The 27,327-nt window shown below is 38.1% G+C and overlaps 1 protein-coding gene across 4 annotated transcripts in view; it reads right to left on the minus strand.

Annotated features, from left to right (window-relative positions):
- The window catches only part of GRIA4 (glutamate ionotropic receptor AMPA type subunit 4), a 326,475-nt gene that overhangs the window by 83,571 nt on the left and 215,577 nt on the right, over positions 1 to 27,327 (minus strand). For all 4 annotated transcript variants that reach the window (XM_087821568.1, XM_016207445.2, XM_016207446.2 and 1 more), the window contains one exon: positions 14,680 to 14,864. In XM_087821568.1, the coding sequence (XP_087677694.1) occupies positions 14,680 to 14,864 (185 nt within the window). The remainder of the gene's footprint in view (positions 1 to 14,679; positions 14,865 to 27,327) is intronic.

Raw genomic sequence — 27,327 nt, forward strand, 5'->3', positions numbered from 1 at the left:
TATGTATTAAAATTAGAGGAAAATGAATCCAGGACATTTTCCGTCTTGACTCCACCTTTAAACAAAGGTAGTTCAATCAATGTCCCTTTTGTACAAGTTTAGGGTTACAGGATTCAAGGATTATAAAGATAAGTCAGTGCTGCTGTTACAAGGATGGTTATTATGACTGCAGTCCAAAGCAGAGTAAAGGAAGTGGTGTGGGCTTCAAGGAGAGGTGGTATCATTTGATTGAGAGAACAAGGTAGTTTTTAAGAGAGAATAGATCCTACTAAACATCGATTGGATAAATAAGGAAGTTAATGAGAATATAAATGTCAAGAACACTACTAAGATCAATTTGAGACTTGAAAATGAATCAAGTTTGGTCTTCAATCCAGATTTTATGTTAATCCTTTATGTATCATTGGTTCATGCAGCACTTAGGGGTCTTTTGAGATAAGAGCTCATATATATTACCTGAAATTATTATTATGAAGTTGTGATTGTTATATTGAGCCCCATCTTCAAGCTAAAGACCTGCAATGGCACACTTGAGTGTGAATAGGAATGATTTTAGTTTCCCTCTTAACTAGATTTTATAAATCAGCTGGAAATTCCTCTCCCAGTTATCAAGTTCCAGAAAATTCAACGACATGGAGCAAAAGCACAACCTAGCTGGTGGTGTTAGAGACATGACCTCTCGTAAATGTTGGGCATTTATTGTAATGAGGGCAGTCACTCTCAGCAGTCATTTCTTCTACAGAAATGTCAAGCTCCTGAATGTCCCTTGAATGCTGATTTTAAAGATGCTTCCAAATATTTTGTTATAGATAAACACCAAAGCGTTTGTTTAGTTAGTTTTCTTCAGTTCTATAAAAAGAAAAACAGAAGGCAGGGAACTTTTGCAAACAAGCTGCGGAGTTAAACTACAATCTTGTAAGATAACAGAAGGACCTTTAGTTTGGCGCGTACGATGCACAGATGGGGAGAGGAAGATAGAGCCCAGGCCAAACAGAACGAAGGCTGCTTTTTAGTGGGAGGAGAGATTTAGGGAGAAAACAGGGAATGAGAGCTCTCGTCACACATTTTAAGAGAAAGAAGTACGCACGTGAACACACGTGTGTGTGTGTATATATATGTATATATTTCATTTTCTTCTATACTTGGAGATGTTAGGAATTATAACAGCTTCTAATTAGGACAAACTCTTTTTTAGGGGACAGGGAGGGGAACAGTTGCCCATAAAGGGAATGGCTACCTCTGAAGGTGGTGATCTCTCTCATAGGAGGGTCCCAGCAGAAGCTGGCTCACGACCACTAAAAGATGTTGGGGTAGGCTTCTTTGGGCTTGAGAACCATATACAGACTTAAAAGTGTTACGTCTGTTGTCAGGCACTGGAACAGACACTACTGGTGCCCTGCCCATGGTTTTCCTCTTATCAGGTCAATGCATACTTGCTCAGGGCCTGGAACTGCCAGCACCTGAATTTTCTTTTCTTTTAAAAAATATATTTTTATTGATTTCAGAGAGAGGAAGGGAGAGGGAGAGAGAGAGCTAGAAACATCAATGATAAGAGAGTCATTGATCTGCTGCAGCCCGCAACCCGGGCATGTGCCCTGACCGGGAATCGAACCCCGATCTCCTGGATCCTAGGTCGACGCTCAACCGCTGAGCCACGCCCAGCTGGGCTGTACCTGAATTTTCTTGACTCTGGTCTTCTCTGATTGTTAGAGCTCACTTTGCCCTTGGGGGTCGGCTGGGGTGGGGAGATCAGGTTAGAGTGCTGGGGATTAACCCCTCTTCCCCACAGCCACCTACAAGGACTGACAGGAGCTGGTGCGTAGATACTCTAAGTCCCTTAGATACTCTAAGTGAGATGATGCTAACCTGTATTTTCTACACTAGCTCTAGTAATTAGTTTACCCTAATTTCACATGAGACTAAGCCCCTTTCACCCACATAGTAATTTGCTGGATAAATGCCCCTTTTATTGCCTGCATTTCTCCGTTTCAAGTGCGTTCTTCACCTAACAAACCAACTAATTACACATGAACCCTAGTCCGAAGGTCCACTTTTGGGGGAAACCAAAGCAAGACAGTCTCCAATGAAAAAGATGACCAACGTGGCAGTGGAATCTACAACGTAAAAAACACCTTTGGTGGCTGTCCCAGCCTTTTCATCTCCGTAGTGTAACACATCTGTTATATTCAGGGCCCCTAATCTCTATGTATAATCAGGAGCTCCAGTTGCACAAAATACTTTTCTTTGGATACCTAAACTTGGTTTACAGTGTTTATTCTTTTATAGAGAGAAATAGGAATGAATCAATAACTTTACTTAATAAATTATTTATATTCCCGAAACATGATTTGCCCCTTCACACTGTCTTATATTCTTTAAGGACACCCATTTTTCGTATTGGTTCGCTTCAGCTTTGTTCCAAATGATAAAAAGATTCCTTCAGTTTCATGCTTTTAGATCGCAGATTGTAGGCAACTCTCCCGCACCGAGGGCCGTCCGAGCGCGATGACCTGACGAGGGCCCTGGAACTCGGGGTGCCCCACTCCACGACAACTGCCGGCAGCGACCCAGCGCACGGTGGCACACGCCCGTGTCCCTTCTCTCTCACGGTTACGGTGGCTCAAGAATTCTGCATCCACGAAGCTAGAGTAATATCATGCTTCTCATTACGCTAACTCTGACTCTCTCTCAGCACAGATCCATTTTGAGTTAATAGCATTTTAATGAAGTGATTTAAAGTATTTGCAGAGGCACAAAAGATTCTATGGGATTTGCAATTATTAATTTGAAATGCACAAAACAGCTTGAAAGAACCAATGAGCAGCATGCTCTTCTTTAATTAAAAAGACATTTTGTAAGAAACAATATAAAAATCATCCTAACGAGATATAGGTGGAGAGGTTAATTCTGTGCTTTCATTAACAAACATATTAAATAAATATAAGCATTAAGTGATGAAGCTGGGACTCCAGCCCAGGTTTCTTGACTACAATTTTCATACATTTTTTTATTGCACACTGTTGCCTTCCTTAGGCCATAGCAATTCAAAAAATGACATATTTTGGACCAATATTAATCTAGCTTTCATAAGAGCAAAATGTATAAAACAGATACTTGTGAGTGTGACATTCTTTATCACATTAGATATTTGATGATGCCAAACATGTTTATGAGAATAACTAGATTTATCATGATGAAACAAAGACACAGTTCTTTTTCTTCAAATAATCTCTTGTCTGAACATATTGCTTATTTGAATAATAGCCTATATATGAGCTATTCCTAATTCCATTTTGCACTAGAAGGGGTCAGGGACACACAGATGGAGAATTACCAGGTAAAATGTAACACATCCAAGTCTAGCTCTGCAAATTCTTTACATGTCCGCAGTAAAGCTAATTAGCAGGAAGGCTTACGTGATTTGGATTCAGTTTTATACAGCTTGTACTTTACTAGGTATATATTTAAAATGACAGTTCAAGTACATGTCCTAAATTTAATGCCAATCCAACTCAATAAAGTGATTTTATTTATGTGACATGCTCAAAGTGATCAATTAAAGGTTAAACTGTGTACAATATAGTTCAGTGATAAGTACATTTTAGGATGTTCTCTTTGAAAATGTAAACTCCATAAATGGTAGGATACGGAGTTAACTTTCTATTAATCGGACTATCTCATTGTTTGAGATGAACAAGTATCTTGGGTTATAAAAACATTTTGAGGGGGCATATTTCTAGGCAAATAAAACATAACGAGGTGCCTGGAAAAAAAAAAAAGTTCTGTGGCCACTTGTGCAGGAACTACTAGGTTAAATAAGGTTTAAGAGGTTTCTTTGCTGTAGACATTTTGAAAGATTTTAACATGCTAAGTACACTCGCATCCCAAGAGCGAGATGCAGTGTGCAGTTCTGCAGAACAGTTTAAAAAGGTTGCTTAAGGTCATCCTTCCTATAGCATTTCTCTTCACTCACATCTTTCCTTGATTTTCACATACATTTCAAACTTCAATTGTTTTAATGGCATTTCTTATTTCTCCCCAGTGCTGAGCATCTTTACCCACACTAAGAACACAACCTAAACCATTTGAGGCATATTGGAGATAAGTTCTGTCCATAATTTTTGTGATAGCACCTCACTATCTTGCAACCTCAGCCTACTAGCTTTTAGGTCATGAGTTTTTAAATTTGCATGTTTGTAATTATATTTGACACATGAAATGGTGATTAATTAAATATGTCAGACATATGGCTGCAGAGTTAGCCTCTTTCCTTTCATTACAGTAGAATATTTCCTTAGCATTTAAATTTATGTGTTAGGTCCTGCTTCAGACAGTTTGGTACTGGAGGCCAGGCTCCTACGAAGTGGATTCAGAGAGAAAGGACAGATGTAAGCAGATATCCTATCTCAATACAGGAATAAAAACCTTTCTGTGTAAACCCTTCACATTCGTTCAAATGATTAACTCACAAATCATTTTTAAAAACAAACAAAAGGTCATAACTGACAGAGAAAAGAAAGACAGAAAAAATATGCTTCCCCCTAATAAATGAGACTCTCTTATTTGGCATTGGTATGTAATGTTTGCATAGCAACTTCCCTGGGTAGGTCTTTTGCTGATATTTTCACATAGGGCAGTAGAAATTTAAAGAATATTATTCATAATGACTGACAATACTGCTAATATTATCAAAATTTTTTTGGTTTGTTTTTTAAACCCATCAGATCAGTTAAATTTCTTAAAATCTTAAAAAAATAATACAGACTATGAGTGCCTCAGTTAAGTGCATATCATGGTGTTTGGCAAAGGAGACATTAAACTCAGTGTGATTCAACGGTTGAGCATCGACCTATGTTTCAGGAGATGTGGGTTCGATTCCCGATCAGGGAACATTCCCAATTGTGGGATTGATTCCCAGTAGGGAGATGGCAGGAGGCAGCCAATCAATGACTCTCATCATTGATGTTTCTCTCTCTCTCTCTCTCCCTCTCTCTTCTCTCTGAAATCAATAAAGACATATATATATATTTTTAAAGTAGACATTAAATAAATGCACTTTGTAAATAATATCTTATTATTTATTTGTTTCTGGTGTGTCTCCCTCACTAAAACATAAGCTCCATGGGACAGAAACTTCCACTGAGCTTACAACATTGTCTGGCCTATAATAAGCAATGAATAAATATTTGTTGCATGGATGTCAAATAAAGCCATACACTGTTATATATGACAAATAAAAAATAAAGTACTACAATTAAGAACACATGCTCATTTGGTACACTACTTAGCCACCAGGGTGTCCCCCTTCCAGTCCATTCTCTATTCATCATAATTATTTATTTTATTCTATTTTATTTTATTATTTTCTTTTATAGTTGTGCCATTCACTTCTTTTTTATTTTGGTGTACTAACAATTTCATGACACTGGTCCTTACATTTTTTCCATTATTTTGATAGTGCAATAACGAAATCCAAGATCAGGCCCACAAGGCATAAATTTGTCTCTGGTGTCCCAACTTTTCCTTTTTTTTTTTAAAAAAAAATTTTTACTGTTAGAAGTATTACAGATGTCCCCTTTTTTTCTCCCATTGAACCCCTCCACTCAGCTCTTGTCCCCTCCCCAGTCCCTCACCACACTACTGTTTGTGTCCATGGGGTATACATATATGCATATAAGTTCTCTGGTTAATCTCCCCCCCTCCCCCCCCACTCCTTCCCTCTGAGGTTCCTCAGTCTGTTCCGTGTTTCCATGCCTCTGGTCCTATTTTATTCATCATTTTATTGTGTTCATTAGATTCCACATATAAGTGAGATCATATGATGTTTTTCTTTCTCTGATTGGCTTATTTTGCTTAGCATATTATTCTCCAGGTCCGTCCATACTGTCCCAAAGGGTGTGAGATCCTTCTTCTTCACAGCTGCATAGTATTCCATGGTGTGAATGTCCCACAGTTTTTTTATCCACTCATCTACTGATGGGCACTTGGGCTGTTTCCAGATCTTAGCTATTGTACATTGTGCTGCTCTGAACATAGGGGGGCATAGATTCTTTCTGAATGGTGTATCGGGATTCTTTGGATATATTCCTAGAAGTGGGATCACTGGGTCAAATGGCACAAATCTGATCATGTTTAAAAGTACCCAGTGACATGTAAATGTTATGGTGAATTTAAAAATACCAGGTAAGGCCTATGAGGCCCTTCCTAACCTGTCTTCAGTTTGCTTTCTCATTTCCCCTGCACTTCATACTCCAACCACACCCACTTGCTTCCTTGCACATGTGGTTTCCTCCCAGAGCTCTGCTCTGAACATGCCTTGAATGTCCTTTCCCAGCTTTTCTTCCTGGGGATTCTGACTCATCTTTCAATAATTTGCTTTCATCTTAATTAACTTTTCCACATTATGCTGTATTATTTGTTTGTGTTTCCCTGTTTTCCTTCACATTTGAAATTCCTTCAAGGGGTGCACTGAAATTGATTTAACTTCATATACAGTGCTTGAAAATTAGTAGATATTGTATAAATGTTGAATAAGTGAGCAAATGCATGAGCGTTGTATATTTTAATAAGAAAGAAAAATGAATAATGGGGTGGGCAAAGAGAGAAAATTTGTTTCTCTGCTTTACGGGCAAGATATTTACATTATTATATTATATTAGAATATTTGACCCTAAGTTTATAACAATCAGTAAAAATAAACACAAAACTAATTATAAAAATAATATATATATTCAATATATGTTCTGTGGTTTTATTTATTTTTTAAATATGTTTTTATTGATTTCAGAGTGAGGAAGGGAGAGAGAGAAACATCAGTGATGAGAGAGAGTCACTGATTGGCTGTTTGCTGTGCACCCCCTATTGGAGATCCAGCCCGAACCCTGGGCATGTGCCCTGCCCAGAAATCCAACTGTGACCTCGAGGTTCATGGGGCGACTCTCAACCACTAAGACACACTAGCTGGGCTGTTCTGTGGTTTTAAAGGAAGGACACAGGGCAAGTACAGAGACAACTTGAGCCTGAACTTTGGAAGAATGTAACAATCATGTGCTATATATGAACCTTAAAAAAATAGAAAATAAGCTTCCTATGTAAAATCTTGACCTTTCTTTCGTCAGTGATTATGTAAAACAGTTCTTCTTCTTCTTCTTCTTTTTTTGGTAAAACTGACGCCACTAAATTTCCTTCCACAATCTGATCTTAAACTTGGCAGCAGTTGTATATGAGCTCGGAGAAAATCCAGACACTCGGCAGGAAAGTCGTGTACAGTTACGTGGTTAATCTTAAAGAGAGGATTAGGAGTGAATTTGTTCCATTATCTTTCTAAAAAGGTACCTCACTTCATTTACTGACTGGTAGTACACTCAATTACTAAACTGTTTGATATAAATTCTCTGGAATTTATAAGGTGTAATTATATTTATAATGTTTACAAGACTCCCCAAAGCCTCCTCAAAGGCCTTGTTGGATGTTCTGCTTCCTTTTTGTTAATCTCACTGCCTTTTAAACATTTAAGGGGTAGTTACAAAATTCTACTGAAATAAACTCTCAAGTTATCCTTTCTTCTATTTGATGAGGACAATTACTTACCTATCCTTAATCCATAGTAGATAAGTCTGTGCAGCCGATTTTTATTTAAAGGTAGAAAAATTAACTTATTTTATATATCTAAAAATATCAAGCAGATTTTCCTTTATCTTTCTGAAAGAAGCTGAGCTTTTGAGTGTTTGAGTCAACAACAATGACAACTATTCTAGTAAGTGTTCTTGCAGCATCAACTAAAACAAACTTAGTTGGACACAATTAAATCCTATAATTCACAATTCTAAAAGTACTTGCATTCAACAGCCATATTTCTCTTCTTCAAAAAAAACTCCTATAGTTTGCTTTCTTTACTTTTCCTCTTATTTTAGCATTTTTACTTTATAAGAAAATGAGGAATAGCTGCAACCATGGTATCAGTTGCTAAGAGACAATCAGAGAGGCCTTTGTAACTCCCACCGATTTCATTTGCACCAGCCTGACTGAGATCTGTGAAGGTGTTTCTGTTTTCTCTGAAAACAACGAACCCGGTGCATCACAAAGGGACTTGCACATTCAAATCAGTTCAGCTAAAGAAGTAAAATACCCCTTTTAAGCCTAACCTCATGGCTTTTATGTTTCTCCTTACTTTGTTGCAGCTCCTGACCTAGCAAAGCTCTGTATGCAAAGGTAGCTTTGTAACGTTGCAAAAGCAGCGAGCTCGGCCAGCACTGCAGTGCGGGAAACTGCTGATAAGATTTCTTTGCTGTAGTCATTTATTTGAGTGCCCGATTTGTTCCCGTTGTATCTCACTCCTTGTTACTTTAATACATGGAAATAAAACTCTTGCGCCTTTTTTCAGCCTATGCCACAAACTCTAGAAGACCTAAATTCCCAATCAGCTTTGGTGGGGGAGGTTCTGGTTAAGAAAGCTTCGCAGATGAGTGAGGCCCGGCCCCCTGAAGCCGCAGGCTCCTGGCTGCTCCGCTGCGACACGGCCAGGAGTTTATCTCCTGCCTGTCTTCCCGCGAGGCGCACGCAGGCCTTCCTTTCTTCCACAATTATTCTTGATGCCCTGTCGTGTCACTGGGAATATACTGGTAAGTGACAAACACAGACCCTGCTTTGATGGGGATAAGATGTCAACAGCAAAGGCAGATTGCTAAACGAATGCAACACAAGCCACAGTTATTCCTGCTACCTCCAATCTTTACAGCTTCACCTTCACTCTCCACCCAATTTTGATCCCATCGAGCCCGCCTCCACTGTCTGAGCTTTCTTTCTTTTTCTTTTTTTTAAAAATATATATATCTTTATTGATTTCAGAGAGGAAAGGAAAGAAAGAGAGAGAGAGAAACATCAATGATGAGAGAGTCATTGATTGAGCCTGCAACTCGGGCATGTGCCCTGACCGGGAATTGAACCCCGATCGCCTGGATCCCAGGTCGATGATCAACCGCTGAGCCACGCCCTGCCGGATCACTGTCTGAGCTTTCTCAGGCCCCCTTGCCTTCGCTGTTTCTGTCAGGAATACCCTCACCCCTTTTCTATCCCTGGGAAAATACAGTGCATTTCCCATTTAAATGTTTTTCCCCCCAGGATGCATTTCCGACTGTCTTGATTATACTTAGTCACCGCATCTTCTGGGTTCCTGGTACACTTGCTAACAATTCCATTTCTGACCCCATCACATTGTAATTATTCACATTTGTGAGTTCCCAGTGTGAGGACCATGCTTTTCTCATCTTGGTCCAGCCCTGTAGACCTGGAATGATGTCTGGCGCAGAGATAGAGGTCGAAGGAATCAATTAGGAGGCGGGGGCAGAACTGTCCTGTCTCCCGCGGTTGGCTCATTCCTGCCATCAGAGCTCGTGCTGACTCATCTTTCTCTAATTGATGCAAATAGCTGAAGCTGTTACCTCCTATGATCAGATCTCTCCTGTAATGCCCGCCCCTCCTAACTGAAGCCAGCCTTCCTCTTCTCGGGGTGCTTCTTTTTGTCTCTTATCTCTTAGGCTTTTTTTTGTTTGGTTTTAGTGTGAAAAAAAAAAAAAGAACTTATGGGCATTAGCCAGTGACTATCTGCTCTTTGCCTTCTAGATATTGAGTGGTTCAGGCTCTTTTCAATGCTTTATTCAGTGTCTAAGATGCTTTGGGGAGTCTACACGGACCAGGTGGAGCTCTAGATTTAGTACAATTCCTTATGCTAGAGAATTCGGAAAATTTATAAATTCAGACTCCAGATAAACAGGCTTTTTCTATTAATCAGTATTGCCACATGTTTGGCAATTGGCCCCAAACCCTGTGCTAGCCCTGACACATCACTTGGCTGGTGCCAGACAAGGAGGCAGCCTTGGACTTAGAATTAGTTAACTGGGGCCCTGTCCACATTTTCCACCTATGTGCAAATGGAGACATTTCTGTTGGTGAGGAATTTTCCACTTTCTAATTGATTGTGCCCCCAAGGAAGGGTTATGGGCTTCCTTTGGTGATGCAATAAACCTCTGAGAGGTCAATCATGGCTTTTAGGCTTTTCTGATTAATTTGCAAACACTAGGGGAAGGTCACTGGGTTTGCTAATTAACTGAGATTCACATGGTGTCCAATGGAGCACTGAATTTCCCTTTCATACAGTGAAAGTGAAAATACCCCTGAAAGGGGCAGCAATTAAATCTGAGGTCTGTGTTAGAGGCAGTTTGAGATATCTGAGCCAATTACAGAGCCATTTTCCTCCATTCTTTTGATAAACAGCTACTTCGTGCTCTAAGGTCACTTATTGCCACCTTCTCCTGATAACTGCTTTGTTCACTCAGGTTCCTTAGAAACAGCTATGGTGTGTCCCGGGGCCGGTACAGTTCCAGTCCTCTATCTACTGCCTTTGATATCATCATCTGTCCAACAAGAACTGGCACTCAGAGCAAAATTCCTGCGGCAATATGAGATTCTTCATTACTTGCTATGTACTATTTTTTGGAAGGAAAGAATATGTTTTAGTAGGATTTTTAGCAAATGCTTTTTGTTTAAACCACAGTTACCTAGATGAGTTACTAAGTAGAACAGAATATGTATGTTTCGCTCATCACTTTATCTCAGCAGAGCACAGTACCTGACCCAAAATGAGTATCTAGAAAAGGCCACTCGACTGAGGTTTTATTTTATGTTTCTTTTCAGTGTGTACCCCATGTGTAAAATTATATATTGCTTTGGGATCAGACACAATCATCAGGAAGCCTTCATTATTGACTTTCAGAGTGAGCAAGGCTTTTCAGGATCATCTCAGCCCAACGCTCCTTATTTAAAGTGAGACAGGAGAAGAATCATAAGTGTTAACTGATTCACTCGCTTTTAAAAAATAAACAATTAAAAAATTTCTAATCCATCACTCAAAAAGTAAAAACACTTATCTTTTTTAAAAAAAAAAAATCATAATTTTGAGGCTATAATTGAATTGGCCAAAGAAAAAATAGAAGAGTACAAGCCATCCCCCTGTCTGCTGTGACCGCCGCATATTTCAGAGTCCGAGCTGAGTGTTGACGAGAGAAGCATTTCCCCGAAAACAGGAACACAATAATCTAGTTATGGGACCCTTAGATTTTTTCACGATGGAGTAAATGTGTGAGCAACCGTTAGCTTTAAGTGTTATTTTGCTCAAGTAATTTTTGATGCCAGAAAAATAAAAACCAAGTTTTCGTTGCCTTTTTGCTACTGGGTTAAACATGTGAATCAAAGTCTGGTACTTCAACGTTTAATTTATAAGGTATTAGCGTCTTCTTTCTGAGTAATCAGTTCAAGATTTAAAATTAATGGATATATGTGAAAATAAAATGATGTTTGAAAAGGCTCCCACTATAAGCCACTTATTTTGATATGAAAACGATTCATTTGCTTCCAGTTATATTAAGCTATTATGAGATATTCCATAAAACAATCGATGTATTGTGAGGGCAAGAAAACAAGGTGAAATGAATAATGCCATTGTCCAAATGATTATATTAATTTAAGTAAAAATTAAGATTCTTTCTATCTATAATTGATCAAAAATTCAACAAATACTCAAAACTATTTTTAGTTGTAAGTTTCTTTTCAAAGTTCTTTTTCTTCCAATGAGTGGACCAAAACTGACCATTAGCTTTAGGAAGCAAAAAATAAAATTTGTTTTATTGGAGCCTGATGCAAACAAAATGACAAAAATCTAACATTGCAGTTGTGTTATGTTTCTATTGCTTTAAATAGCTCAATGAGAGATATTTACATACATTTTTCCATGATTTCCCCCTATGGTGTAATTTAAGAGAAAAATCAATGTAACTTAAACTACAATTTCAAATACTTGTTTTGAAACTCATATTTTGAAATGTTTGAATGAGAATATGGTTAATTGATATTTTAAAAAGTGATACATTTATACAAACTAATTAGTTCATCGCATAAAAATAATTAGGAACACATATAGAAGATGAAGTGTTTCTCTAACTGCAGTTGTCCATTAATATATTTTGAGAGAAAGTTGTGTGAGCTATTTACATTATGATTTTGAAAACTGATGCAAATGGATTGTCAAAAAAGTAACTGACAGCAGGCTACCACGGTATGAAGGTTGCCCATTTTTCCAGAATTTATTGACACGCCTCCTTATCTTCATTGTATTAATTTCATCATCTTCTGAGAGAGAGCTACTTCTTTTAAAATGTTTTTTCTGATCGATATTACTTAGCATTTTACTTTTAAAAAAATGCTTTGGTTAATTCTGTAAAGTTGTTTTCTAGTGCTGTCTCCATTTATTCAAGATGTTGAATCACAGAGGTATTGAAATGTCTGTACAAATTCCTGACAAATCTGGATTAGCTCTTGTGTTTAGATGAGCCAAGGGTAAAACTAGAAACATTAAAAGTGATTTTGCTTAGAGGTACAAAGAATTAAAATATAGATAATAAAAAAAATCATTTGCAGAATCAGAAATAAGCTTTTCTTACAGAGAAATTTTATAGAACAATCAAGGGTACTTCATACTCTCACAATACCTTAGACTTTGTTATAATTTATGAGATTTATACCTGAGAGGCATTTTAAAGGAACGAAGGTCTATTACTAGTCTCATTATTACTATGCAGTCATGATAGAACAGAAACCTTTTTGTGTTCAGAAAGAAAAATAGAAATAGAAATAGAAAAGGTAGACATTCAAGGTTTCTAAGTTCGGGGGATGTACTATTCAGCAGGGTGAATATCATTAAGAATACCGTATTATAGACCCGAAAGCTGCTAAGAAAAGTGATCCTAATTGACCTTATCCACCCAAAGAAATGATAATTATGTGAAGTGATGGACCTGTTAACTAATCCTATTGCAGTAATCATTTCACAATATATTAGTGTATCCCATTATCACATTGTACACCTTAAACGCTCACAATGTTATACACAATTCATATCTCAGTAAGGCTGGAAAAAAGAAAAAAGGTAATTTCTTTGAAATGACAAAGAAATTAAGATGTCCAGTTCCCTTAGCAAGAGCCTATTTAAGGCTTATTCAGAGTTAATCCAAATCACTCATGTGCACCGATTTTCTTCTCAGAAACCAGCTAAGCCTCTGAAATGGGTCAGTGTGCTTTAGCCACTCAATTGCCGTCTCCAGACACGGTCTCTTAAGCCCAGGTGCTAAGTGGAGGGTCTTTCTGAGCCTTGCTCAAGCTCTGACAGGAACTTGGCAGTCCAGGCAGTTCTTAGAATTGACTGCTCTCTGGGATTCATGGGGAGTTATTTACAAAGCTTCAGCTGTTCAGGTCAAACGACTCAAACTCTCGACATGGGCGGGAGTGGAAGGGAGGAAGAATGGAACTTTCAGCTGAAGTGATGGTCTTGCTTAAGAAAGTAGGAAAGTTTTTTCTTGCATTCCCTAAGTATACATTAAAAATTTCATATACCCTGAATAATTACAGCCTTAATAATTTTGGATTCTCTCAGGAATAAACTTGAGTAATGTACAGGTTTTATAATGAATATTTCCCAAGATAATGTAAACATATTTCTTCCATAAAGTGTTGTTTTTTACTTCTATAAAGGATAACAGAAAGTGAAAACACTGGCATTTCCTCTTGCTCTGGCTTCACCAGACCTTTAAAAGAAATGCCACATGCTTTTAAACTTTTAACTTTTACAAATTCTAATATAGTTGAGGAAGGAAACCTAAGGCATCTGGTTTAGTGCCCTTTGATAATAAGGAGAAACCTCTGAAACACATGTTGGTTTTGAATAGTTGCATATTTAAGTTATTTTTATAAATAAACCTGCTCATGGGAAAGCTTGCTACTACAAATCATATAATTATGTAGATAAACTCTATATAGCAAACTAACCCCAAAACATCACGCCACAACATTGTCTGGTCAACCTAATATATTGTAGATGAATATGGGCAAACATTTCTAAAACCACTAGGTGGCGTTCATTCACTGTGATTTTGGCCAAATACAGACTTTCAAAGCTTTATCATGATATGCCGGTTAGGGAGAAAGCAAATGTTATCCGCTATTTGGTGTTACTTTCCTATCATTTAACACAATGACAAAGCTCTTCATAGTTTCCTTCAAATCATATCAACAAATATTTATTGAAAGTTTTATTCAAGGATTCTTCCTTCGTATGGAGAGTTGAAAACCACCTTTCTTGTGGTGGTAATGTATTTACTTAACACATCTAGAAGAAAATATGCTACACACATTGTGCCACTTGATTTTATTTTATTTCACTGCTTAACTAATTCATGTTGCTATTTCTCAAGTAGCTATTCTTTAAAGGTTAGAGAAAGCACACAGTCACAAACAGTACAGTTTTCAGATATTTTAGATGACATTAATCTTCAAAGTTAATGTTTATGAAAATAGGAGGCCAAGAGATCTTGATGGTTCACAAAAGGTTCTTTCTATTGTACATCTTAAAAATGTATGAGAAATTCTCCTTGCACTGAGACCTAAGAACCAAAACGGTCTTTGATGATAGAAGGTTATGATTTAGTCTTGGAGATAATCCATAGAATGAAACTCCCTAACTCCACATTTCAAACTAAACTGTTGGAAAAAGATACTGATGGGTACAAGTAAATCAAAGGTCAGCTTTTTTAGTAGAAGGTCTAGGATAATAATATAAAATCCAGGACTTACCTGTTCTAATATGTTTTGAAGCCTCTCTATCTCACAGTCTATTACAAATTTCTTCTCTTGTCTTCTATCAAGTTCTTCTAGAAGTTGTCTATAGCTGACATCATTAAAATTTTCCACACATATAGCGCTGACATGCCAACCATTTTGTCCTGCCTTTTCCATAATAGCTTGAAGTATTGAATATCCTAGTGGGGAAAAAAATTCCAGATGGTTACTAAAAACACCCTTTTACTCCCCTTTAATAATGTAAGCAGGCACTAATTGTATATCAACATTTCTATGTTCCAAAATATACAATGGATGCTTAGAAATTTAAAAATCTGAGTGGTTATTTCCAAATCACTTTTTTTTTTTTACTCAGGACAACAACATACTTTAAAATATTGCTTGAATAAGGTAGCAACATCCTACTTTGAGCAAGCTCTCAAAATCTCTCTATTGAAGATTATTACATTGCTCTGGACACATTTTTGATTAGATAAACCAAAAACCAAATACAGCACCACCTGTAGTCAATAACAATTTCATAAATGCTTTTTGGTAATTTTACGCACTAGATAGAATTCATTTTAAACATGTTTTGACTCTCCCTTTGAGCAAGGTAGCAACGGCATTTTGTAGTTCAATTACAGAAGAGGAGATGTAAAAGGAACAATGTTACTGTAGACAGTCAGTTGGAGTGCTGGGGAGTCTTCCCCATTGGTCAAGATGGTCACAGAGGGAGGTTCTTACACTGAGCACAACAAAAGCTAGAAAGATGAATGGACAGGGCCCCGGGGCACCAAAAGCTAGGAACATAATTGGACAGAAGAAAAGTCCTCCCCTCCCTATTTCTATAAGATCCATCGGCTTGAGCAGTAATGGTGGGTGGTCTTAGAGATGGGAGTTCACTGTTCTCCCAGGTCACTCCACCTGAATAAGCCTCTTTCCTTTTGCACCAGCACCAGTCACAAGTTTGGCTTTCCTTGGGGCAGGCAGCCAAATCTGCATTTTTGGTTACAACAGTGCAACAGTATTTATGGTGGACACGTTATTGCAAATGGAGAAGGCATTATTTAACTCTTCTTCCTCTTGTGGCATGGGAATAATGTTGAATGAGGATATTTGAATGAAACTCAATCTAGTAGAGGAGATAGGCCTTAAAATGCACAAATGTAAATTAGTTTAAAAAGCATAATGAAAACTGCACACAAGGTAAAGGGCTGGCACAAGGGAAGGTCTGGTTAAATCTGTCTGGATTGGACAAGGCAAAATACCACGGAGAGAAACAACTTGAATTTGGTCTCGAAGGTCAAGGCAGCACATCCAAGATTGCTGAGGAAGGAGGGGTGTTTATTAGCTGGAGACAGACTTCCAGAGAGGACTGGATAGTTTCTGCTCTGTACTTGGTCCAGATTTTCTGCATGTGGAAGGGAAGTCACAGGAGGTCTTAGTATCTGGGTTAAGGACCAAGGGACGAACTTATGAATTGAGCACTTAGAGTACTTCTCCATTCCAACATTGTCTTGATCTTTTGCTTTTTCCAGCTTTCAGTTTTAAAATAAAATGCAAGAGAAAGAAAAAATTTTCTTTTTAAAAAAATGTTTTTATTGAGTTCAGAGCAAGGGAGGGAGAGAGAGAGAAACATAAATAAAAAGAGAGAATCATCGATTGGCTGCTTCCTGCACACCTCCACCCGGGGATTGAGCCTGCAACCTGGGTGTGTGCCCTGACTGGAAATCCAACTGTGACCTCCAGGATCATGGGTTGATGCTCAACCACTGAGCAACACTGGCTGGGCAGGAAAAAGATCTTTAAATCTATGAATAGCCCTAAAACAAGGATTGGTTAGGATCAGATCTCGTTAAGCAGTTATTCCCCCCCAACCCCTTCCACCACCGCCCCCTGTGGCTTAACATAAAAAATATGCCAGTTGTCTTTAAGAAAGTCTAACACTTATTCAAGCTCACTATACCAGATGCCTATAGTTTCTCCCTGCCCTGGTCACTGGAGTTAGAGTGGAGAGCTGGGGGGATTAAAAGTCAAACTTTAGGAATACTATGCAGCTGTAAAAAAGAAGGATCTCTTACCCTTTGGGACAGCATGGATGAACCTGGAGAGTATTATGCTAAGTGAAATAAACCAGTCAGAGAAAGACAAATACCATATGATCTCACTAATATGTGGACCCTAAGGAACAGAATAGATGGACAAACATGATAGGACCACAGACATGGAAGAATGGAACAGACCAACAGACCTCAGAGGGAAGGCGGGAAGGAGGGCAGGAAGAGATTAACCAAAGAACTTATAAGCATATAGGAACAGCTTTTGGACACAGACAATGGACAGAAGGGGGCCTGGGGAGGGATGGGAGATGGGTGGAGGGGGGTAAGGAGGGGAAATGGGGGACTCTCAACAATAAAAAAATAAATGTAGCTTTTTAAAGGTAGTTAGTTACTTCAGGTTACACTAAGCCTGAAAATACCTTGCTAAGAATACTGAAAAATTAAATTATTGGAACCTTGTTCACAAAAAAAAAAAAAAAAGTGAAGGTTTAAAATGAGTGTACAACATATTCAAGGTAAGAGCACACTTAACTGTTTTCACTGGCATGTGAATCTCAGATTCAAAGATTTTGATTTTTAGGTATGTTTTCTACAAGTCAGAGTTTCAAACGTTATGAATGTTCAGTTAATATCAACAGATGGAACTGATGATGAGATCATATTTGAAATATAAATTACCTGATATGCTGCCAAATGAAATATTGTGGCAGTCAGGACTCATTTTTATCTAAATGAAAAAAAAATTCCCCAAAGAGGAAGGAAGAAGGCATGTTAATTACTGTGTAGTTATTCTGGTACATCTATTGCTCCATGTAGTCTCTCCTTTTGTAATGTATGCCTGTGATTACCTTTTCAGATATTACCTAGATTACCCACCCCCAACCCACACCCAGTGCTCTTTCCTTTGTTTCCCATTTGATGCATATATAAGATGATGCTCTGAGCCCTGTATTAATGGACGTGTTCATGCCCACTTATTCTGTTCTCTGGCAGTGAGGCAATGTTCCTTTTATTCGTTTTTGACACCTATGGAAGTGTTTGTTTTTTAAATACCAGTGGGTATTTTACTCTTCTTTTCCCCCTTGACTTGTCATGCCAAAATTATTTAAAGACTTCTTGTTTGTTTGATGTTTTGTTGCATGCCATGAGAATGGTAAACATTGGCCACACACATCAAAATAGTCTTCCTGCTCCCTGGGATCAATTCACAGCTCAGCGCAGTTAGTGTTTGTTTGTTTTTCTCTTTTTCTTTCATCATGTGGGTATCAGGCTTCATGTCAGTATTAGGCATCCAGGTTGCTTTTTTTCCTGCCTACAGGACTTTTACATTAATAAAATAAAATTATAAATTCAACATCTAGTTATCTCATTTTTCAGATTTATGAATACGACTAAACCTGAAATGACAAAACCCTGGGACACAATCTTTGTTGAATGGCAAAGAAAGTTGGCTGCCTAAAAAGAACCATTAATCATAATCAGAAATAAATGGCATATTTCAATGCAGTGCAAAGCACTGATGATTATAGTTTCAGAGCCTGATTGAAAAGTTGAATTGTTTAGTAAGCTGTGCTTGATTTTAATATGCTTTTTTCCCCCATTGCTACTCAGATGTGTGTGTCTTATATATTTGCTAAGATAGTTGGGAATACATTGTAAATCACAGAAAATACTGCTATTGAATCTATGATTATGTAACTTAGTTGTTATATAAACTGGAAAATCACAAGTCGAGTCATACTAATTCTACATCTGGCTGTGATTTGTATCTTCTAATTATTAGACTATCTGTAATGCAATATTGCTGGCCAGAAAATGAGTGAATATTGTAGTTTTAGGTGAATATTACACTAATGGGAAATTCACTACCGTAAAGGATCTTTTAAGTCTTCTTTTTAAAAAAGCTGTCTACCATTTTAATCAATCTAACTTATTGAAAACCTACTATATCCAAGATTCTTTAAGATATGCCAAGACATGATTTTGATTCTACAAAGAGTTAACTGTCTAGTAAAACTGATACTTAGGTAACTAACTATTATACAAATTATATAAAATTGCATAAATAACTTCCAAAGAACCAAAATAATTTGATTAAGATAGAAGTGAGAGCACACTGTGTGCAAGTCACATTATTAGATTACAATAAGTAATTAAAGGCTTTTTCATAGTTACTAAAGAGCACTATCAATTATACATACAAATATTTAAAAAATAATATGTCATGTAATTATATTTCAATTATGTTAAACAGAATCATAGTGATATACACAGTCTTGAGCTACTGCATCCTTAGATATCAACACTTTTTTATCACCGATGGATTATGAGCTATTGTGGATGAGTAATACCATCCAGAGATGTGGCTGCCAGCAACGCAAGCTGGGCTTACTTATTCGATGTTCTCTCGTGCAAGTTATTTTATTCAGCTATCCACACACAGAGGGACAGGAGGAGAATCAGGAGAAATTTGTGCAGAGTGTATATAATTTCAAAAAGTAAGAAGTTAACCACATGATATAAAGAAACTTCATTTAGCTAATAGCAGAAAAGGGTTCATGACGCTTTTTAATTAGAAGGTCATCAGTGCGCTCCACAGGAGCAGCAGCAATGGAACGCTGGGTATTTCAGTCATTTCAGGACAGTGAGAAATTGAGGAGAAAATGAGAAGTGAGGAGGTAGAAGTTATTGACAAATATCAGCATCGGGCGAGGGGTATGCTGCTGTGATGAGTATGGGGCGGAGAAACATCTAGATCATGGGAACTGGTTTGGGAAGGAGAGGGCTGGGTGGGTCCCATGAGTGGCTGCAGAGCTTAAAACAAAGTGACAAAGGGAAGCAGCCACGGTGTGCACTTCCTCAAACTAAAGCCGTTCTCATTCATCTTGTAAACAGCCATGCAGGTCCCCACGGCCACACCACTGGCTGCCCTGGTCTGGCGCTACTGCCAGCATCCAGAGGCAGGGCCTTTGAGGAGAAAGGTGTGCAGGGCTGGGAGCGCACTCCACGCTGTGCTTAGCCTCACTCAGAGAGGAACAGGGTTCTGCCACCCTCACCGCGTTTAATGCCACCGCGCTGGAACTGGGGAGCAGATTTAGTAACCACTGAGTTTGGACTGTTTCCCAGCAGCGCAGAGACTGAAATAACATGGCCAAGGCCGCAGTCCAAGGACTCGGAGGTCTCAGCACGCGGGAGTGACTGACACGGGGGCTTGGCTAAAATGACCTACAGCCGTGTGCTGAAGGCCTGGGCCGGGGAGTGGCTGGGGGGTGGAAGGAGTTAATGGGGAAAAAGGGGACATCTGTAATATTTTCAACAATAAAGATAAATTTTTTTTTTTAAAAAAGAAGGGCCTAGTGAAAATAAGCAAAGATCTGTCAACTTATATAGTTTGAAGTCATTTAAATCTAGGATAAGATGGAACGTCTTCAGTTTCCCCTTTCCCACAAATAATCAAGAATAAAAATAGAAAATCCATCTGCAAAGGTGGTCCTTCTGGACCCTAATTTTTCCGTAAGGCCTCTTATGTTTTCTGGCAATAACACTTAATGTCACTGGGTTCTTACATTGCAGTGTTCATATGGAATTCGGCTGGCATCATGTGGGGGAATTTGATACTTGAAATCTTTCAAGTTTTCTGTCAGTCGCAACTGAACCTAACCCTTATTACAGGCATATAACAGGTAGTTTAACTATTTGCCACAGGCTTAAGGCACTGAACAGTTCTTCTCAGGCATGACCTAACACTATTTTTACTGGCTTTTTTAGGACTGGCCCACTGGAGAATTTTATTTCAGTACAAAGAATGGATAGACCCATTAAGTCATATATTCACTTGTTCACATAGCAAATAAATTGATCTTTGTAGATAGAAACTCTATGGTACTTCCTTGCATGAAAGCTATAATGTTTTTCTAATCTTTTATGATACATACCAAAATATGGTCATACTTGTCCCCTGCCTCTTTCCAGACTCATTTTATATCACTAATCCTCCCACCTTCCTACCATCCAGCAAAACTCGCCTTCTCAGATGTTGCAGAAGGCACCCTGTAGCTCCGCCTCAGTGCCTTTGCACATGATACTGCTCCCTTTAAAAGGCTGTTTCCCTCCACTTTTGCCTTCTTTCAGATTTTATCTCATACGTAGTTTACCTTCAGACTCTGTCAGTTCTCTGTCATACAAGCTCTTACAGCTTTCTGTATATTTCTTTCTGAGACTTCGACCACAGTTTCTAACTACACATTTGAATGATGATATTATTAGTGTCTTTTCCAGCCACTACACTGTTCCATGAAGGCAGGTTCTATTTCTGTGCTCAGTACTTAGCCCAGTGGGTGCTCAGTAGATGCTCAGCAGAGTTGTTTGAATTCAGGAACAAATTAATGGAAAATTTGTAGAGAGGAATCAGGATGTTGAAAAGCTTAGAAGTGAGGGTCACATTCGGGAACTTCAAACACTTCAGTTTATCTTGTGTGTTTGGAAAAGCGAGGAGAGTATGTGGAGAATTGGTGTGGTCTGTGAAAACAGCTTCAAAGGCTGCTGAGATCAGCAGGCAAGAGACATACCATAAGGGCCTTCTCTACCTGGTGACAGAAGTTTGTCTTCACTCCTCAGGGACTTAAGAAGAGAGTGGCAAGACTGAGTGCGTTTCAGAGTGATCATTTAGCTGAGCTGTGGAAAATACAGTGGGTGACGCTAAAAAAAGAAATGGGAAAACCAATTAAGAGACCATATTTAAGTAATCCAGATGAGAGTAGATTCTAGATGAAGATGGCAGAATAAATTAATTTGGCGATTGATGAAACATAGGCGTAAGGGGAAGGAGGATTTGAGCATAACCAACATCTGATCTACTGATGGTCATTTCGCTTTTGCTTCCAGAAGGAAGGAACTTTTAAGTCTTTTTTGGTCTCCTGAAGAAGCACATGTTTCCCTATTTGGATGTCAGGTGTCAGGTGACCCCTGATGATACAGTCCTTGCAGCTTTATCTTCTTTATCCCAGAGCAGTATGCTAAGCTATGACACAGGTTTGAGACACCCATCTTTCTCTCTTGCTACAGACATCAAGTTTTCTAGAGATCATCTCTGTAGAATTTGAATATTTCCTAAGAATAAACTGGATCTCTTTTCAAGTTTGCCTGCAACATTTTTATCTCCTCTGCACTATAGGTATCTATAATTATCTTGTTATAATATAAGGCAATTTCTTTATGCAAGAAAGTCATTCTTAAAAATGTTGCATAATTTTATAATCAAATAACTAACGACTAATTTCTTAATAAATATCTAACATTTCTATATAGATATTATTTTACTCATAAATAGAGCTTTTATCTATTTTTATATTACCCCATTCAAAATTCACAAATCTGATTTTATCTATTTTCTATATCACACTATCTAAAGTTCACAATTCAGAAGCATAAAATGCAACCACTGTGTGCACATAAGGGGATTAAAATATACATTTGTGAATCAACAGGCACCTAAGCAATGTCTGTCTCATAATAAGTATTTAAAGTATTTAAGAACTAAGTCTTCATGTTAAACTTATTCAATATGCCAAAATTTTGGGAAAACAAAGTGTTGAGTTGAAAAGAGAGGTAGTGAAGTCCTTTTGAAAGGACTTCATGGCAGGGAGAATGACCTGGAATGTGATGTGGTCCTTAGAGGATGGGAGCGTTTCACGGATGAGCTCCTGCAGCATAAGGCAGAGGCAGAGAGGCAGGAAGGTTGAGAAATATTCAACGTATTCTTCATAATTAATAGACTAGTTTGCTGGAGTCGCGGATTCATAAACTATATTATGCTTTATTATCATTTTACAATATAATTGGACCTCGTAAGAGGCCTGTGAAGTATTAATATCCTTACCTTATAGGTGAAGACACAGAGATAGGTTATGTGATTTATATCAAATCATAACCCTAATAAGTGACAGAGCTACAATCTGAACCAGGCCTTCCTGAGGGACTTTTTCACCACACTTTAGCCAACAGCAGGAGATAAAATTTGAGTGGAAAGTTGAGGCTGTGTTGTGAAGGCCTTTAAATAACAGTTATCATTAACTCTTCTCTTTCTCTCAATATATCTCATATTTTAGCATTTTCTGTCAGTTTCATCTTAAAAAATGTATCAAAGATCTCACCATTTCTTCCTATCTCCACTGCCGCCACCCAGGTCCAAACCACCATTGCCTCTTGTATGGACTACTGCAACTATTGCAATTATGTCCTTACAGGTGTCCTTGCTCTGTCTTTGCCCCCTTTAGGCTATGAATAGCATAGCTGCAAGCAAGCCACTCATGTCACTCATAGCTCAAAATTCTCTCCCTGCTTCTTCACAGTGACCTGCACGGCCCACACCTCTGATCTCACCTACTGCTCTCTCACTCTCAAACATCGCCAGCTAACTGGCCTCTTGGCAGTTGTGACAACCTGCCAGGTACACACCTGCCTCAGGCTTTTGCCCTGGAGTGCTCTTTCCAAGGTGAGTCTTTGAGGCTCACCATTTCCCTTCCTTTAGGTCTTTCCCCAAATGCCCTCTCTTCAGTGAGGTCATCTTAGGCTACTTCTCTAAAATTTCAACAACTTTGTCCTGAGATTTCCTATTTCTAGTCTCTGCTTTATTTTCTCCCTAATGCCACCATCTAATGTACTATATATAATTTTCTCTTATCTTGTTTATCGTCTATTTCCCCCACTGGAATGTAAGCTCATGAAGGCAGATTTTGTTTTGTTCACTGTGCTAGAAGAGTGCCCGGAAACCAAACAGCACTCAATAAATACTTTTGAATAATTAAGTACTGAAAGTTCAATTTTACTCCATTGGCAACAGGGAAACACTGGAAGCTTTGGAGCAGAGAAGAGACAGATTTATAAAATTGCTTTCATGATATTAGTGGAAATGCCAGATTCAAGTAGAAAGAGAAGAAATGGGATCATCCAAATAGTGGGTTCCTAAATTTATTTAGGTATAATGCTATGACTCGTCTAGTCTTGATTGATTCTGAAAAAAGTGGAAAAAGGAGAATGTTAATACTTTAAATTCTATACTTGTCACCCCATCATGTACTTATCTGTACAAGGGCCAGGAGATTTTTCATTGTATCAGGTGGAGCCATATGAGATTGCTATTTTGTTTGTCTAAAATATTCAAGTCTCAACAATGTCTTATGTTTAAACCTAGAGATAGTTTCTGAACTGATGATAAAGAATATTAAGTGGAATTACAGTGATCTGAAAGCTACTTAATTTATACATTTTGACCCCAAAAGAACGTGGTAGATAAACTACTAAACCAGAGCAGAGGGAGGTCATGAGTTGTAGAAACCAAGAGTCTGGCACACCTCAGGCCGGTCCTTAGAGTTTCCTGAAAAGTGCTCTAGAGTTTTCATTACCAGTCTTCAGCAACCACCTTGAGTCATTAATAAAGACTAAAATAAGCCTCAAAAAATCCAAAAATTCAAGGAAGTATGAAATCTATTTTAGACAGAACTCTATTCTAAATGATAAATAGAAATACTTTTGGTTCATAAAAACAAGTCCTTAGCTAACATGGAAAAGTTGGTTCATTGGTTGAGGGTGCAAGATAACCAATGCTGTACATAGAATTCTGGTTCTTAAAAAATGAATTAATTTATTTTATCTTATGTTGAAGTTTGAGTCCAATAGAGCTCATTAATTAATCATGAAAGCAACCACTACCAACAAAACACACAGAAATGTTACACAACATATTAAATATCAGTGCGTTATAATCACATGCCAAACTGTGTACTGTAAATAATATTAATTTGAATCTGGCTTTCATACACAAAGCCAAAACCATTCATTTTGGTTGATTTGAAAGTGATATTTTAAAATGTTACTTTTGTTTTTTCTTCAGAAAAGGAGTAGCAGCACATAATTTCCTTGTGATGATTCTAGTGAAAGGATTTTGCATACAATTACCGAGACAATTTCTGCTCCTAGCAGGATGAAGTAAGTAGTCACCGTATGATTAGCCTAATTTTTACATCCCACTGAGGCTAGCTCAGTTCCAAGAAGTAATTGCAAACTCATGTCAGTGACTGTGAGAGTGAATACATTTGATTACTCACTATTAAATTTCTTTCATGAGGAAATGACTCTGGGGTGATCACCTAAATAAAGAGTGATTTCTTTAACAGCACGCCAGATGACAAATGATGGGTTCAGCGGTAGACTTGGTTACTTTCAACTGCAAAAATTGTTTCTCCTTTCAACTATGTGGTTCTGAGACAGGTAATTTGAATGCCTTAAATCACTTACTTTTGACTTCTATGTGATGAAGACGATTAATGTAGGAGTTTATTAGTTATAGTAATCTGTGCTATGGCAGTTAATAGAAATCAGCTTCATTCCCCATGGTAGACTAAATGCAGAATGCTGTTGTTCATTTGAGGGAAATGCTATGTGAATTCTTGGTAGGTGAGGGAATTCTTCCCCACAACTTTGAGGGGAATCATAGTGTATAACAACATCCCACGTCCTCTCATAAATGAAAACGAAAACTTATTAACTCTTAGTCTCGAATTTCATATGCAGTTATCAGCCATTTCCTCCGTCACTTTTGTCAGAAACCCAGGAGATACCCTCAGACTTGTCACGCTTCTCCACCCTCAACCCAAGTCATCTGGACATTTCTTCCTAACTGTTACATTTAAGATCTTTTACAAGCAACACCCTACTTAGTCATTCTGTCAATTTTCATTCAATGAATGTTCATTATGGACTGTCTGACAGGCCATCGCTCTACGGACTGCAATGTGGCAATAATAAAAACAGTAATATGTGCCTACCTTCATATGAAGCTTACACTCTAGTGGCCGAGGCAGGCAATAAGCAGATACACAGATACATCACTAGTATAATGACAAGAGGTGCTCAGGGCCATGAAGAAAAATGAAGGAAGAATGGGACAGGAGTGACTGGATGTGATGGTGGACAGTCTCTCACTGTCTGTCTAAGGTATGCGGCACTCAAGTCATACTAAAGGTTGGCAGTGCGCTGAATCAACCAGGCTCTCTTTTGCCTCAATGCATCGCATTGGCTACTCCTTGTGCCATGAAGTCTGTGGTTTTCATTCCCACTTGCAGCTTCCAGCCTTACTCAGCCTCAGCTTGAGTATTAGGCCATTGTAGAAGACTTTTCTGACCTCATGTTGAATTGTGCTTTTGTTTTTTTAATCTTTGTATTTCTCTAGTTAGCTGTTTGTACAATAATTATAGCTCATGTCTCATGGAATTCATTAATTTGATTATTTATTAAGTAAGCACTGTATGGTACTTTCAAAAGTACTAAGTATATGGTGAGTCAGTTACTGATCTCAAGGATGTTGAATTATAATAATTTTAATTATCAGTTTACTTGTGTAGTCTTCTTAACGTATGAGATGAGTTCTTAATCATTTTTGTTTCTCTAGGTTTTCTTTTTTATACAAAGGAAAGAATAAGTTCAATAAGGGTTAGATTGAATTGAATGGTGAGGGTAAAAATCCTACCTTTTTAATATTACCCCCCCATTTGATAAGGCCTAATAATAATAAAGATGGTAATAAAAATAACTGGCAATTATTAAAAGCCTGCCTAATCCAAAGAAGATACTGTATGGAGTGCTTTATGGGCATGGTGTTACTTTTATTAAATTCATTTTATATAAAGAACTGATGATAGAGAAGTTCAATTCTTGACCAAGTTTACTTAGTTATTAATTGATAGAGCTGCATTCTGTCTGACATCAAAGACTGTTTTTATACGCCTCTATAATATGGGCTATGACACAATGAGCCCTTAATTCCGTTCTGTTTGGGTTACTTTTGTTCCCCTATGGAGAGTCCATCTTTGACCCGTCGTGTCTCGCGGGGAAGCGCCCCTGGGAATCGTGGGCATTTCGGGGGAGCGCTGTGGCTCCACTGTTCATGTTAGGAATGTGCTTGCTGCTCTAATTGCACCTCCCCAGAGAAGCGAAGCCCACCCCGCTCCCCAACAGCCTCTGCACCCGGCTCCCCAACAGCCTCTGGCAGATCTGGTCCAAATGTCACAACGACTGAAAACGTTACAATAACGAATAACGAACAAAGTTTCTCGTTTCTCCCTTCGCAATGGCCTGCGAATGCTGCCCCTTGGGCAGGTTTAGTTGTCTCCCTGGCACTGCTCAGGGCAAACATCAACCACCTTCTCTCTGTGAGGATATCAAACCTTAAATCATAGAATTAGGTCAACTCTGGTGAAAAAGCTTTTGAATTACTACTTAAATCTATCTATGTGCTTGCCCAAGTTCCTCCCGTCTAGAAACAGTCACAAGACCCTACCGGACTATTCTGAAAATTATATTTGAATCCCAGTATGGAATGGATTGCTGATGTCTGGGTTAATGTAGGGGAGTTTTCTAAACAGTAATTAGGATAGTAAGATCAAAACATACTTGTATTTTTAATTAAAATAAATTTGCCTGAAAGTGATAATGGATATAGAAACATTTGTCTACAATCTTATAATTGCAATAAATTTGATCCAAGTTTGTATTACCAGGATAGAAAGTCAATTCAAACTACTTATTTGTTCATTAAATGTTT

The sequence above is a fragment of the Miniopterus natalensis genome, chromosome 11 (assembly GCF_054644295.1).
Source record: "Miniopterus natalensis isolate mMinNat1 chromosome 11, mMinNat1.hap1, whole genome shotgun sequence".
Lineage (NCBI taxonomy): Eukaryota > Metazoa > Chordata > Mammalia > Chiroptera > Miniopteridae > Miniopterus > Miniopterus natalensis.